The sequence below is a fragment of the Lytechinus pictus genome, chromosome 16 (genome assembly GCF_037042905.1).
Source record: "Lytechinus pictus isolate F3 Inbred chromosome 16, Lp3.0, whole genome shotgun sequence".
Taxonomy (NCBI): domain Eukaryota; kingdom Metazoa; phylum Echinodermata; class Echinoidea; order Temnopleuroida; family Toxopneustidae; genus Lytechinus; species Lytechinus pictus.
In genome coordinates, this window is record NC_087260.1 from 8030439 (window position 1) to 8044589 (window position 14151).

General features: G+C 35.1%; 1 protein-coding gene across 1 annotated transcript; it reads right to left on the minus strand.

Moving 5' to 3' along the window:
* Positions 1–1763: 1763 nt before the first annotated feature.
* Positions 1764–10062, minus strand: LOC129278904 (mucin-2-like). The gene is made up of 9 exons (XM_064111434.1): positions 9971–10062; positions 8709–8935; positions 7509–7602; positions 5590–5715; positions 4997–5182; positions 4643–4828; positions 4293–4478; positions 3941–4126; positions 1764–3780 (listed from the first exon to the last, which is right to left on the minus strand). Exons 1-9 carry the CDS (start codon positions 10050–10052, stop codon positions 3167–3169), a joined length of 1887 nt encoding a protein of 628 aa, XP_063967504.1. The 5' UTR covers positions 10053–10062; the 3' UTR covers positions 1764–3166.
* Between the last annotated feature and the right edge of the window lie 4089 nt (positions 10063–14151).

Genomic DNA, 14151 nt, shown 5'->3' on the forward strand with positions numbered 1-14151 from the left:
CGGGGGGGGGGGGGGGGCGCCGGGATCGCTCGACTGCCAGAGGGAGGCAAGATTACCAATAGATGAATGTATATGCGTTTTATTTATATATGCAGAAATTGTACAGCGCGTCCCCAAAAATGTCCCTTTGATATGCGGCTAAATTACTTCCAAAAATAAACATTATTCTCAATGAAATGTATAGAACTACGAAGCTCATCTCATGTTCTAACTTCTATTTAAAAAAAAATCATTGGTCTCGCTTCAGTGGTTTTGAATAAACAGTGTACTATGTAAAAGTGGTGCTTTTCAGCTTATTCCAAGTTTGCATGCATGCAGCACTGCTGTGTGTTCTACACTTTATAGCATATCACCCCCTTTGACCATTCTGACCAAGGAATTCCCTGATCTGACCAAGGAAATCTGCATGATCTAGCCAGGCTCATCAAATCACAACCTTCATCACAGAGGCGTCGATCCGGGGGGAGGGGGCGATCGCCCACCAATGAAAATATTGGGGGGCAAACATATCGCTTTGCCCCCCCCCCAATAATTCCGTACGTGCAAAAATAAAATAAGATTGTAATGTTACACATAAATCAGCAAGCGAGATTGAGATACACAACTCGTTTTTTATTCAAAATCATGCTGAAAATGTCCACTTTTTCAGATTGGATTATAAAACTTTTCAGCTCGCGCTTAGCGCTCGCATCGTTTCTGTAGCAGAAACCCATAGTTTTCATGATTAAATAGGTGAATAGAATGTCCCGTTTTCAGTTCTAAACCTCAAAAGAGCTCCCGCTTCGATTTGCAATAATTGAAACTTTATTTACCACAATCTTCATAAAAAAACATACAAATCAAGAAATAGAATTATTTCAATAAAATACATTATAACACAAGTGAGTATATTCAAGAATAGTGGAAGGATCACTGAAAAGTTACAAGGAACTTATAAATTAGTGATCCTGAAATTAACACAAAACAACACAATTAATGTTATATTTCGCAATATAACATTCTCAACCTCTATTATGCACAAACGTGTCGTCAACGAATATGAATACATGACTGATTTGTTGAAAGGAATAGGCAGATATCCTAACAGGCATATCTTGCGGCGGGATCCACCTCTGACACATACAAAATATGATTATACACATTTTTGGTATGTTTTTTTCTTTACTACTTTGTACTTTTGCTTTGAACAGAATATTGGCAGATGTCAATGATGTTTCAATAAGTTCAATTCAATTCACTTTCACTGTTAAAAATAATTCAAACAAAGCTATTTACTATTTGAATCGCACAGTACTTGTTTAAACATTTTAAACAAGTGCTTAAAGTCTTAAACAACAAAGTTTAAACTCTAATATCTAATTATCAATAAATCAAGCATGGTTGATTAAGATTTTAAACACCTTTTAAACTGTTTAAACAACTACTGTTTGATTTACGTATAGTAAACAGCGTTGTTTAAATTATTTTTAACAGTGTTGAGAGAGTTTAGAAAAATATTTTGAATTTGAATTTTCATTCAAATTAAACAAATTAATATGCTATTTCGTTTTAATCATTAAAACAGGTACAGTTTATAAGGAGTTCAGAACATAAAATGTCTCTGAAAAATATTCATATGACTATAATTGTAATTATTTGCAAATCTCGTTCGTTTTCGATTTGATTTTAATGTTTTCCTTTCTGAATCATTTGCGAATCATGGAATGAAAGTAAATTGGTAAATGTTGTTTTTACCAATAAAAAAAAAGAGAGATGGCGCATTTTAGATATGAATATTGGCCCCTTATTTCTACCGTCAAGTACAGAATAAAAATTCAGATAATCTAACTAGAAAACTTCAAGAAAGGACCGAAGACAAACCCATGAATTGCTATTCAAAAGGACATTCGTTATACGTTTATTTATCACCACGATAAAAACCTGGGGGGGGGGCCTTTCATGAAAGAGCTTGTCGGACGTTTTATCCGACAAGTCCCATTTTATCCAACAGTTACCATAGTAACAGTACCTCTTAGCCAATCAACATCAGAGAAAGATGTCAGATCTGACAACTTGTCGGATGAAAATGTTGATGAAACACTCCCCAGGGCCCCGTCTTACAAAGAGTTACGATTGATCTGATCAAACTCAACTATGGAAAGCCAGCAACACCAACATCTAAAATACATGTTTGTTAATTTTTTTTCTGGATATGATGTATATTCATACATTCATCGTTTTCTTGACAATTTGGTGCGTTCGCCTTTGGTTACAAGGGACATCTTGCAAATTTCCTGTAGAAAAATTACGACACCGATGGATTTCCATAGAGTAACGAATGATTGGATCAGTCGTAACTCTTTGTAAGACGGGGCCCAGTTGTTCTAGTTCGTATTTAAATGTGAAACGGAATAGATGATGGTACTGATGGAATCAAATTGATATCTTCACTTTGACACTAATTGCCATTCTCGATTACAGTAATGAGTGGAGCGTGTTTATTCTCTCTCACCACCCCCTCTCCCTCCATCCCTTTATTTCTATTTCTCTACTTATCCCAGCGTTTTCCATATGATAAGCTACCGAACACCTAATTAAAATACAGATACATGCATAAAGAGATTTATATAAATTTATATAAAAATAAAGATAAAGACTTTTAGGAATAAGGTGTTTTATGAATTTCTTTGATTTGTCTGTAGAGTTTGTGGATATAATGAGAGGATATTTTTTGTTGCATCATTTTAGATGCAGTTGCAATAAAATGTACGATTGCCGGTTTCTGTGCGATTTTTATTGATGGCAAGCAAAAATACATCTTTAAATCTGTGTTTATCTCTCTCTCTCTCTCTCTTTATCTATACTCCTCTCTCTATCTACCTTTAATACTTATTCTTCTGCATGTTGATTTCATCATTCTACCCCTTTGTTTATCTCTTTATTTTAGTCTTTCTATTTGTCTCTTTCGGACTAAAACTCCCCCTCTCTCTTTGACAAGAAAATAAGCGTATAAGACAAAACAATGCATCTCATTCTAAGAATTATACTGACTTCCACATCTAACAGATTGGTTTTGCAAATCAATCGATTAAGAAGTTCATCAAGTTCCAAACATTATTATTTTCATAGATATTTCTTATTACTTCGATTATTTTTAATGTATTAAAATGCCGATAATATCCCATTTTCATGATTTTAGTCTATACGTGTTACTACCCGAATCATCGTATAGAAAGCGCATCTCCCCTGCAGCTCCTAGATGGCAACTCTGATTGGCTGCCGAGTGCGTGAACACGTGACAACCAGAAAATGCGCCGCACTTCACTGCGCAGCGCAATGGAGTTCGGACGGTGTCGAACGTTCTTATCCAGCCATGTTCCTGCAGGGATTGCCCGATGCTGGCTAATGTAAACGAATGCTCTCTGCCCTTGGCTATTGCGGCAGACGTTGATGGCATCATGGTTGATGTTGTAGTGGTTGATATGGCAGACGACGTAAGGGAATTATCGTGGGCGGTTGTAGGGTAATTCGCGGTTGTTGTGGGTGATGTCGTCGATGACATTACAGTGGTTGGCCCTTCTTGAATAGTACTTGTATGACCTTCAATTGTAATAGATGTTGTAATGGTTGAAGTTGTTAGGTCGGTGGTTGAAGGACTGACAGCAGATGTCATATCAGATTTTGTTGAGCTGGACCCTGTAGTCAATGGTTCGGTGCTTATAGGGTCCGTTGTTTGAGCGATCGTTGTTAATTTTTCCGTGGTTGTTACCACCGCTGTGGTTATCAGTTCAGTTGTACTATCTGCAAAACAATTGCAAAGCAACTCTATTAAATTTACGGACATGAAAACGTTTTACGGTCAACATCGACAGAGATTCAGACTCCCCCCAATAATCTAGATATACATGCATACCACATAAGCAGTATGATTTTTTAAAAAAATGAAAGTAGTTGTAATGACCTGTAGTTGTAATAGCTTTTGTAGTGGTTGGTGAAGTTGTTTGTCCGGTGGTTGAAGGATTGTCAGTTGACACATCAGATGTTGTTGAGCTGTACCATGTAGTCGATGATTCGGTGCTTGGTAGGTCCGTTGTTGAAGCGATTGTTGTTGATGTTTCTGCAGTAGTTATCAGTTCATTTGTAATATCTGCAAAACAACAGCAAAACAACTCTATCAAATTTACGGACACGAAAATGCGTTACAGCCCAAATCGATAGAGATTTACACTCCCACCAAAACAAAATTCTAAAATCTGAGTACAAATGCATACCACATTACCACCATGAATCTAAAAGGGAAATGAATATATGACCTTCAGTTGCATCAGCTGTTGTAATGGGTGACGTTGTAAGCTCGGTGGTTGAAAGTTTGTCAGTTGTCACATCAGATGTTGTTGAGCTGGACCATGTGGTTTTCAATGATTCGGTGCTTGGTAGGTCCGTTGTTGAAGCGATTGTTGTTGATGTTTCTGCAGTTGTTACCAGTTCAGTTGTAATATCTGCAAAACAACAGCAAAACAACTCTATCAAATTTACGGACATAAAAATGTGTTACAGTCAGAATCGATAGAGATTTACACTCCCACCAAAAAAATTCTAAAATCTGACCACAAATGCATACTACATTACCACCATGATTCTAAAAGGGAAATTAATATATGACCTTCAGTTGCAACAGCTGTTGTAATGGGTGACGTTGTAAGCTCGGTGGTTGAAAGATTGTCAGTTGTCACATCAGATGTTGTTGAGCTGGGCCGTGTGGTAGTCAATGATTCGGTGCTTGGTAGGTCCGTTGTTGAAGCGATTGTTGTTGATGTTTCTGCAGTTGTTATCAGTTCAGTTGTAATATCTGCAAAACAACAGCAAAACAACTCTATCAAATTTACGGACATGAAAATGTGTTACAGTCAGAATCGCTAGATATTTACACTCCCACCAAACCAAAAAATTCTAAAATCTGACTACAAATGCATACCACATTACCACCACGATTCTAAAAGGGAAATGAATATATGACCTTCAGTTGCAACATCTGTTGTAATGGGTGACGTTGTAAGCTCGGTGGTTGAAAGATTGTCAGTTGACACATCAGATGTTGTTGAGCTGGGCCATGTGGTAGTCGATGATTCGGTGCTTGGTAGGTCCGTTGTTGAAGCGATTGTTGTTGATGTTTCTGCAGTTGTTATCAGTTCAGTTGTAATATCTGCAAAACAACAGCAAAGCGAGTCTATCAAATCTACGGACATGAAAATGTGTTACAGTCAGAATCGATAGAGATTTAGACTCCCACCAAAAACAATATTCTACTTAAATAATCTTATTATGCGTAGCACATACACTGTAAAAACTGCGGTGTTAAAACTGACACCAGTTGGTGTTAATAGAGGACCACACCCCGAGGTGTTAAAATTATACCCTAGAGATTAAAAATAACACCAAAGCGTGTAAATGTAACAACCAAAGGTGTTGTAATGACACCTATAGGTGTAAAACTAACACCACCAATTCAACACCGGTGTAAAATAACTGGTGTGGTCCTCTATGTACACCGGTTAACACCACAATTTTTGCTGTGTAGCCATTAGGATTCTAAAAAAGGAGTTATAGGACCTTCAGCAGTGGTAGCTGTGGTTGAAGGATTGCCAGTTGTCAATGATTCGGTGCTTGTAGGATCGGATGCTAATGTTTCCGTAGTTGTCGCCACAGCTGTGGTTATCAGCTCAGTTGTTAGTCCCTCTAGAAAGTAACAGCAAAACGACTTTGGTCAGATTTATGGACATAAAAATGTGGTACAGTCAGAATCGGTTTGGATTTAGACTCCCCCACAATAATTATAATGATAATGATGATGATGATGATAATAATAATGATAATGATAGCAATAATAGTAATAATAATAATAATAATAAAATAAATATAATGATAATCATAACAATATACAGTCATGTAAATATATGAATAGATAAAGAAAAATATTAAGAAAAGAAAATAGACTTGAATAGAATAAACTATATGAAAGAGATAAATGAATAAATAAAATAGAATAAATTACCCAAAAAATCGCTATCTCAATCTAATAAAATGATCTGACTCTACATGAATACTACATAACCAGCCGAATTCTAGAAAAGTCATTTGAATTGAAGTAAAAAATAATATTACCCAAATCATCTCAATTTTAATCATGCATCATTTTCATATTGGCTCAGTTGTGCTCAGGGGGAAATATCTTCATAGTCGTTCATTCAAAAATATATTGTAACTATAAACTTTTTTTTATGAAATTGTTACTTTCAAGATAATTATAGTATATATTTTCCTTTAAAGTCTCCAGGGATGAACGTGCGTCAATATCTTATGGAGAAACCTTCTTGAAGACACTAATAAATTCACCTATTTACAGATAAATATATAATGATATATAATTGAAATTATACAAGACGACTTCCCGTGCCCTAATAATTAGACTTAATGGATTCGAAATGGAGACGATTAAAGGAGAATAAAACCTTTGAAACAAGTAGGCTTGTGTCGAAACATAAAAATCAAAGAATAAGAACAAAGAAACTTTGAGAAAAATCGGACAAATAATGAGAAAGTTATGAGCATTTGAATATTGCAATCACTAATGCTATGGAGATCCTCCCATTTAATGCGACAAGGATGTGTGATGTCACATGTGAACAACTTTCCCTTTGATGGACTATAAAATACCCCCCAAATGTCTCTTTTTTGGTTTTCTTTATGGTGATACAAACTCTTTATCCATGATGTATTCTTCAAAAATCTGTATAACATGCACTCCTATCATGCCTATAGAAAGAACACATGGTCTACTAATCGATGTGATAAAAGAGGCAGTTTTAAGTGAAATATATACTAAAGTAATGAGGAGAGTTGTTCACAAGTGACATTTCTGTTTTTCCACAAGCTATCTTGTTCCAAAGGTTTCATTCTCCTTTAATGATCTTTTCAATCTCCGTAACGATTTTCGGGGTTGAAAATTACACCAAAAAGTGGGGCACGATCAATACATTCCCGCTATCAAATCTAAAATCTCTGTATATTTTATCTTATCCTTTCTCTGCAATGTATTCTACATAATCAATGTTTTGGGAACTGTGCATGTGCAATGCCTCTTTGCAGTTACCCATTTCATTTTCATTTTTACTTTTGATTGTTTATAGTTTGTATCATGTATATTTGTTTGTTTGTTTTATTTTTATTTCTGCGTTCACAATACATTATCAAAAATATTTACATTGTTTGCGATATACAAAATAATCCATAAGGTATACAATATAAACATAATACATAATTAGTAAAAAAAATGGTGTGGGCGTATACTTCACATTTTGATAATAATAAAAAGGAACATTAACAAATGATCGCAGGAGACCGCCATCGTGAGCGGTTAAGCTTGTAGTTGATGGCGGCCTCATAAAAAGGGTTATGTTTATAACCGAGAATGACATAAATGCGAATTGAAACTGAAAATTGAAATACGCAGTAGATGCAAAAGAACCTACCTAGATCAGCCTCGCATATGAAGCCATGGGGCGTACTACACACCTCAGATTGTAGAGTTGGACCAGTCACAATCATCGAACAGCCATTCCCGTCCTGTAAGATCGATATATCAACTAATCAATTATGAATTGTTCCTGTGGCATTCAGTGAAAGTAGGCCGGTTTGTGCCACAAGCCAGCCAAACTGTATGGAGTAAACTACTAAAGAGTATTTTTATTAACGGTTACAAGTAGAGTATTTATTTTCCATTAAAGAAATACAAAACGGATAATTCAGTTTTGTCAACATGACAATACTGTTCTTCCGTGGGGTCCACATGCATGTATAGATAAATAAAAAAAAACGCATATGAAAAGAATCATGCAGTAAATCAAAATAAAGAAAAAAATATTATAACCTGTTAATGACAGGAATTAATAGATCATGAAATTCAATGTGATGATTTGGCAAGATTTTACAAGAAACAGCTTACCAACAACAGAAATGCGTTATGCTGATATAAAAATTATGGACAAAGTTTTAAATCATGATCAAGGAGCGAAATAAATAAAACTGTGATAAGTCACAAATGGTCATATCAAGCTGGTGTTGGATCAATTATACATAAGCAATCACCAAATCAAAATGAAGATGGTCCTGTTGAACATTCCACAAAGGTGTTGCACAATTCATATTGTGACTTGGCTCATTTTGTTAAAACGCAAGAAATATTGAAGGTCAAGAACAGACCTTAGTTTGAATTGTGCCTCTAGCAACGACATAAATTCGAAATCGCACGGTTTATGCGGCATCGGTTTAATGCAGGTTAATTTTTATTTCTAATTATTTTCGGCAACAAAAAGTATAACATTCATACATATAGCATAACAATTAAAGTAGAATACATGCAATATAAATTTTCTATTATAGACTTAAACCAAAATTAATGAACACTCGTTGCAATCCGAAATCTATCACGGTGAATTATTCATATTTCGCTAAAAATGGAGAGGGGCGGTAAGGTACAGGGGCGGCGGCCGAGAGAAACAGGGCAAGGCCCCTCGCCCTTATACATGATAGTATTGAAAAAGAGTAGAAAGTACGACAAAAGAGAGAAGATGGTAAAAAAGTCTGCCTTTATAAAAATTACCCTGGAGCTGCCCCAGTTAATGTCCATTCATTAATTGATAGTAAATTATTTCAGGTAACAATCAACATACCGAAGGTAAACCAACAGAAGGATCTACGACCCAAACATCCTGAAAAGTAGTAGGATGCGAAGCTCCGAAGTGATTGTAGACTTCTACCAGTTCCACCGGAGATCCTATCGAAGCCATGTAACGACCGGGGCGACCAGGGCAGGTGGTCTCGACTTCTTCGGCCGTTTTTCCAAATTGGTAGAATATGTAGCAAGATCCAGCAATTTCATGCATCCCAGGCTGACAAGCTTTAATAAATATATATAAATAAATATATAATATATATATATATATATATATATATATATATATATATATATATATATATATATATATATATATATATATATATATTATATGTATATATAGTTCTAGAAGAATGGGGTAAATTATAAAGGTAAAATGACAATGCTTTAAACATAAAGGGTGCTGTCAAGGACCTTTGTCGTGATCTTTGTTCTCTCTACCCAGACCGGAATCAGACACCCCCACTCACCCCCTTCATCATCATGATTGGCAATAAAAGTGTGTGTGAGAGAGAGGGGGTGCATGAGAGGGAGAGAGAGGGAGGGGCAAAAGAGAAAGCTTTAGAGGGTGAGGGGACTCAGAAGGGAGGGTACAAGGGGTCGTTTGCCCATCCCATTCCATTGCTCCTGTTCACTCTTTCATACACTAAAAATCCAGAAAGCTTTCAATAAATAGGCACTTTTACTACGTCATTATCATTAGCATTACTACTATATTATGATCACAATCATATTATTATTATTATTATTATTATTTGTTTAGCGTCACCTGTGCCTGGGAGGCGAAAGCGAACTGAATCACTATGACCCGCAGGTCTCTCCTCCCGATATAACTAATTGGGGGGGAATGCAGGTGGACCACTACACCGGGGTTTCCCCCTACTCTTATACGAATCGTGCAGTGGGTTCTTAACGTGCAAAGGTGGTGACTCTCCTCTACATGGGGCCTCCATTAAACAGGGGTATTATATTCTTTTGAATTATATTATATTCTTTTGAATTGTGTTTTTCATCAACTCTACACAAAAAACCCTATATTACCATTACTTTATCATTATATTACTATAATTATTATTGATAATATATTACAATTTATTTTAATATTGCATGAAATTCTACTTCAATATCGTATTTTCATGATACTAACATGAATTTTGTACCTTTATTGGAAATGAGAAAAATAAAAAATGACTACTGAATTACATTATAGGATGAACAATATTAAAGTAATGATTAGTGATAAACAAAGATACATACCTCCACTTACGATTCCAAACATGAAATCACATATCAGAAGTACCACCAACTGAACGGTGTGAACAAAGTCGAAAGACACCATGATGCTTTATTTCTCTTCTTGTTCCAAGTCAATGACTTGTATGAACAAAGCATCAGTATGAAAGTGTGTTCAGTCATTGGCTATCATGTAGCCTATACATGTGAGTGGGACACCAATAAGCCAGTTCGGAGTTCCATTCTGCGCATGATCAGAAGAAGGTCATTTGTACTAAAGTGACATGGTGGTTTAATATTCAATGAGATAAGCACTGACTTTGATATCTTGATTATTCATAAAATGTTTTGAATCGTGTTTTTGATTAGCTCCACAAAAAACCAATGCATCCACGACTAGCGACGGGTATTTCACAGTTGGCCAAGTACATTGTTATAACAACACACTAATGCATTCAAAGTAGAAATCCAAAAAATACCTTCATAGAGTGTTCATTGGTGTGTTATTCTAGTCACCTGGTATATTCAATTTCTGCATCCTGCTATGTAAGACATGCTTACATGATACCATGCTTTGATGTCTGCCTCTTATACTAAAAGAAATAAAAGGTCATTTGACCTAAATTGCCCAACAGCTGGTAACTCCGAACTGGTATATTTCTGAAAGTGAACAATATGAAATATATAATGGCGATACTTGAAGTACAGTCACATCGGCGAAATGACTCCAGGGGGGCGTTTCATGAAAGGACTTGTCAGACGTTTTATCCGACAAATCTCATTTTATCCGACAGTTACCATAGGAACAATGCCTCTCAACCAATCAAAATCAGGAAAAGATGTCAGATCTGACAACTTGTCGGATGAAAATGTTGATGAAACGCTCCCCAGAGCGACAGAAGCTATTATGCTACTTGCATGTGTATAATATCGATCGGTATGGAATCGGTATCGTTTGCAACGGTGGTGTGGCTGCAGCATTATGCTGAAATACATGTATGACAGATTTGTCGGAGGTTTGCAGGTATATGATATCGATCAATATGGAATCGGTATCGTTTGCATTGTTGATGCGAATGTTGTTGATGTGGATGAGCATTATGCCGTGATAACATGCATTGCTTGAAGGTTTCATATTCAAGGTTTAGGTTAAGTTTAATTAGTACTCTGTCTCACTATGACGTGAATTCCTTGCTCAACCTTTATTTGCTCTGACCTCTGGAACAATTGACCAGATATTGATAATTAAAAGCAATTAAAAATGACTATGATCTTTAGGAATATTTAGCATTCCATTTGATTGACTGTATTTCATTTGTTGAACGTAAAAAAAAATCCTCATCATGTATTTTGGATATCGATTGACAAAAACGTTGCTAGTAAGAGTGAATGAATTAATATTTTCTAAAGTAATTTACATATTGTTTTGATGCATTATAACACAAATACGTTTTTCTCTCATAATGACTCAGACTCGAACAATGCACATTAAAGAGAACATGAAAAGAATGTCTAACTTATATTAATTTTATCTATATGCTTATGTCAATTGTTCCCCTACCGTTATTTGTCAATTCCATATTACAATTCTTTCTTTTGATCATATAGGAAAATATTGAAAAAGTATGCTTTTATCATAAAATATAGGAATGAACCCATAGAAAATGTAAATATAATAAAATACCTGGGTGTGACACTTGACTCTGGTATGGCGTGGGGAGAACATGTATCTCTTATCATTGTTGAAATACTCGTACGATAGGTTGTATAGAAAGAATCAAACAATTCCTTCCGCCTAGGATTCTTAAGAATATAAATTTTACCTCACATTGATTATTGTTGTACATCTTGGGGAAGCTGTGCAAAACCAACAAGTATAGGACTAAAAAAAACAGCAGAATAAGTATGCCCGGATAATGTTGAATAAGGACTACACTCTAAAAATATTGGGTAAAAGCGCTCCATGAGGGTAATGTGTTGGGATCGGTAATTATAATTTAGGAAGGAAGCGTAATGATTCATTACAGTTGTACAGTTCAAGATCACCGGGTATTTAATAATCAATTATCTGCTACAGTTTACAATTCGAAGTAGATGAAAATATCAATGAAGAAAAAAAAAGAAAAAAAAACAGGAGACGATGAATATAAAAATTTCGAAGTATAAGATTAAAATTCTGAAGTCACTCGGTCTACATGGTAGAGTATGGGTCTAGTATTCTATCTCTAATAATCAAGAAGTCTTATTTATATCATTAGTTTTGGAGGTGTAACAACTTAAAGGTCAAGTCCACCCCAGGAAAACGTTGAATTGAATAAATAGGGAAAAATCAAACAAGCATTTCGCTGAAAATTTCATCAAAATCGGATGTAAAATGAGAAAGTTATGGCATTTTAAAAATTTCGCTTATTTTTAACAAAACAGTGATATGCATAACTCAGTGGTATGCAAATGAGTCAGTCGATGATGTCTATCACTCACTATTTCTTTTGTTTTTTATTGTTTGAATTATACAATTTTTCATTTTTTACAGATTTGACAATAAGGACCAACTTGATTGAACCATATAGTATTGCACAATGCTAATTCTTGATATTCAGAGAGGAATTAATCGTTGTTTCACTTGACATTAGGAGAAAATTAGAATATTTCATATTTCATATAATAAAATACAAAAGAAATAGTGAGTGGATGACGTCATCAGTCTCCTCATTTGCATACCAGCCAGGATGTGCATATAACTGTTTTGTGAAATTAAGCGAAAATTTAAAATGTCATAACTTTCTTATTTTACATCCGATTTCGATGAAATTTTCGGTCTTAAGCTTGTTGGATTTTTCTCTTTTTATTCAAATGAACTTTCTGTTGGAGTGGACTTGTCCTTTAAGGTGGGAGGGATCTAAACTTGCTCTGATTGGTCTACAGGTAACTGTCTATCAAACTTTCTCTGGTATAAGGGGTGTGGTGATGCTCTGTGCAAGTGACTGGGGCTAGAAGTGTGAGTCATACTTCTTAGAACTTTTGTTCCTTGAAGTTAGCTGACGTCACTGGGGGTTGGTCATTTATGGTCAGGGTTAAGGAGTTAAATGGCATTGGGGGTTTAGGAATTCAAGTGAAGCTGAATGACTGAAATGATAACAGGAAGTTAAATACATACTACCTAACAGTAATTATGTGTCCAACCAACATTGAGCATTCCTTTTGGGCATTTTTATTTATCAAAAGAAAGTTTATTGATAATTCTAAAGTAATTGCTGCTTGTATTTTAACCTTACTGGACAATATGCTTCCCCCATTGGGCAAAATACTGCCCCAAATTGGTTGGACACATAATTACCCTCGTGCTGGTTAAGATTTTACCCAATATTTTAATGGGTTTTTTTTATCTTACTCCCCAAAATGAATTGTTGTCTACACTCAAATGGCAAACAGGAACGTATCACATATCAATATTGTGTTCTTGCTTTCAAAATACAAAACGATTTAGCACCAGCCTATCTGGAACCACTTATCTGCAAACGTAATATAACTTATAAAACACGATATTCTGAACAATGTCCCCTTCAAATACCCTGCCCAAGGACGGATTATAAAAGAAAATCTTATGAATATGTTGCTGCCGTCTTATTTAATTCGTTCCCTTGTGATATACATGTTCAAAAATGCACGTCCCTCCATACATTAAAAAAAGACACTGTAAATCATTAAAATTCTGACTGTCATACATGTAATTACACTGAAATACTTGATGTAATGATTCCATAATACTTTTTGATTCACTCTATAATATGTATATATTCTGTTTTTACTTTATTATATGTTACATACATTGAATTGCTATGATGTTGAGCTATTTGTTAAACTGCAGGGCGCCTTTGTAAAGCAGTTTTGCATAACTGAACAGGCCTCCCCTGCAGTATAGAATAAAGAAAACAAATAAATAAATAAATGAATAAATTAATTAAAAAACAATGAATTGTCAAAAAAAAAATCGGAAGAAAGTTCATTTGTTAACCAGGAAGTTGCTCCAACCCAACCTTCGTGGTTTCCGTGGGCAATTCATCGCGAAGTAGATAATTATAAATTTTATTGGTAGCTCCCATTGTCATAGCGACAGTAATGTCGCTTCACTATATTGATCATGTATTGAAATGAAATGTATGGAATCTGTATCACTTATCTAACGTTATTTGTATTCTCCCCGT

What these genes read in the sequence shown, in the direction of transcription:
- LOC129278904 (XM_064111434.1), bottom strand. Translation starts at nt 10,052, where the DNA reads ATGGTGTCTTTCGACTTTGTTCACACCGTTCAGTTGGTGGTACTTCTG. An exon ending in CATATGCGAGGCTGATCTAG is followed by an intron (nt 5,716 to 7,508) that starts GTAGGTTCTTTT and finishes GTTACTTTCTAG; the next exon opens with AGGGACTAACAACTGAGCTG. An exon ending in CACAGCTACCACTGCTGAAG is followed by an intron (nt 5,183 to 5,589) that starts GTCCTATAACTC and finishes GTTGTTTTGCAG; the next exon opens with ATATTACAACTGAACTGATA.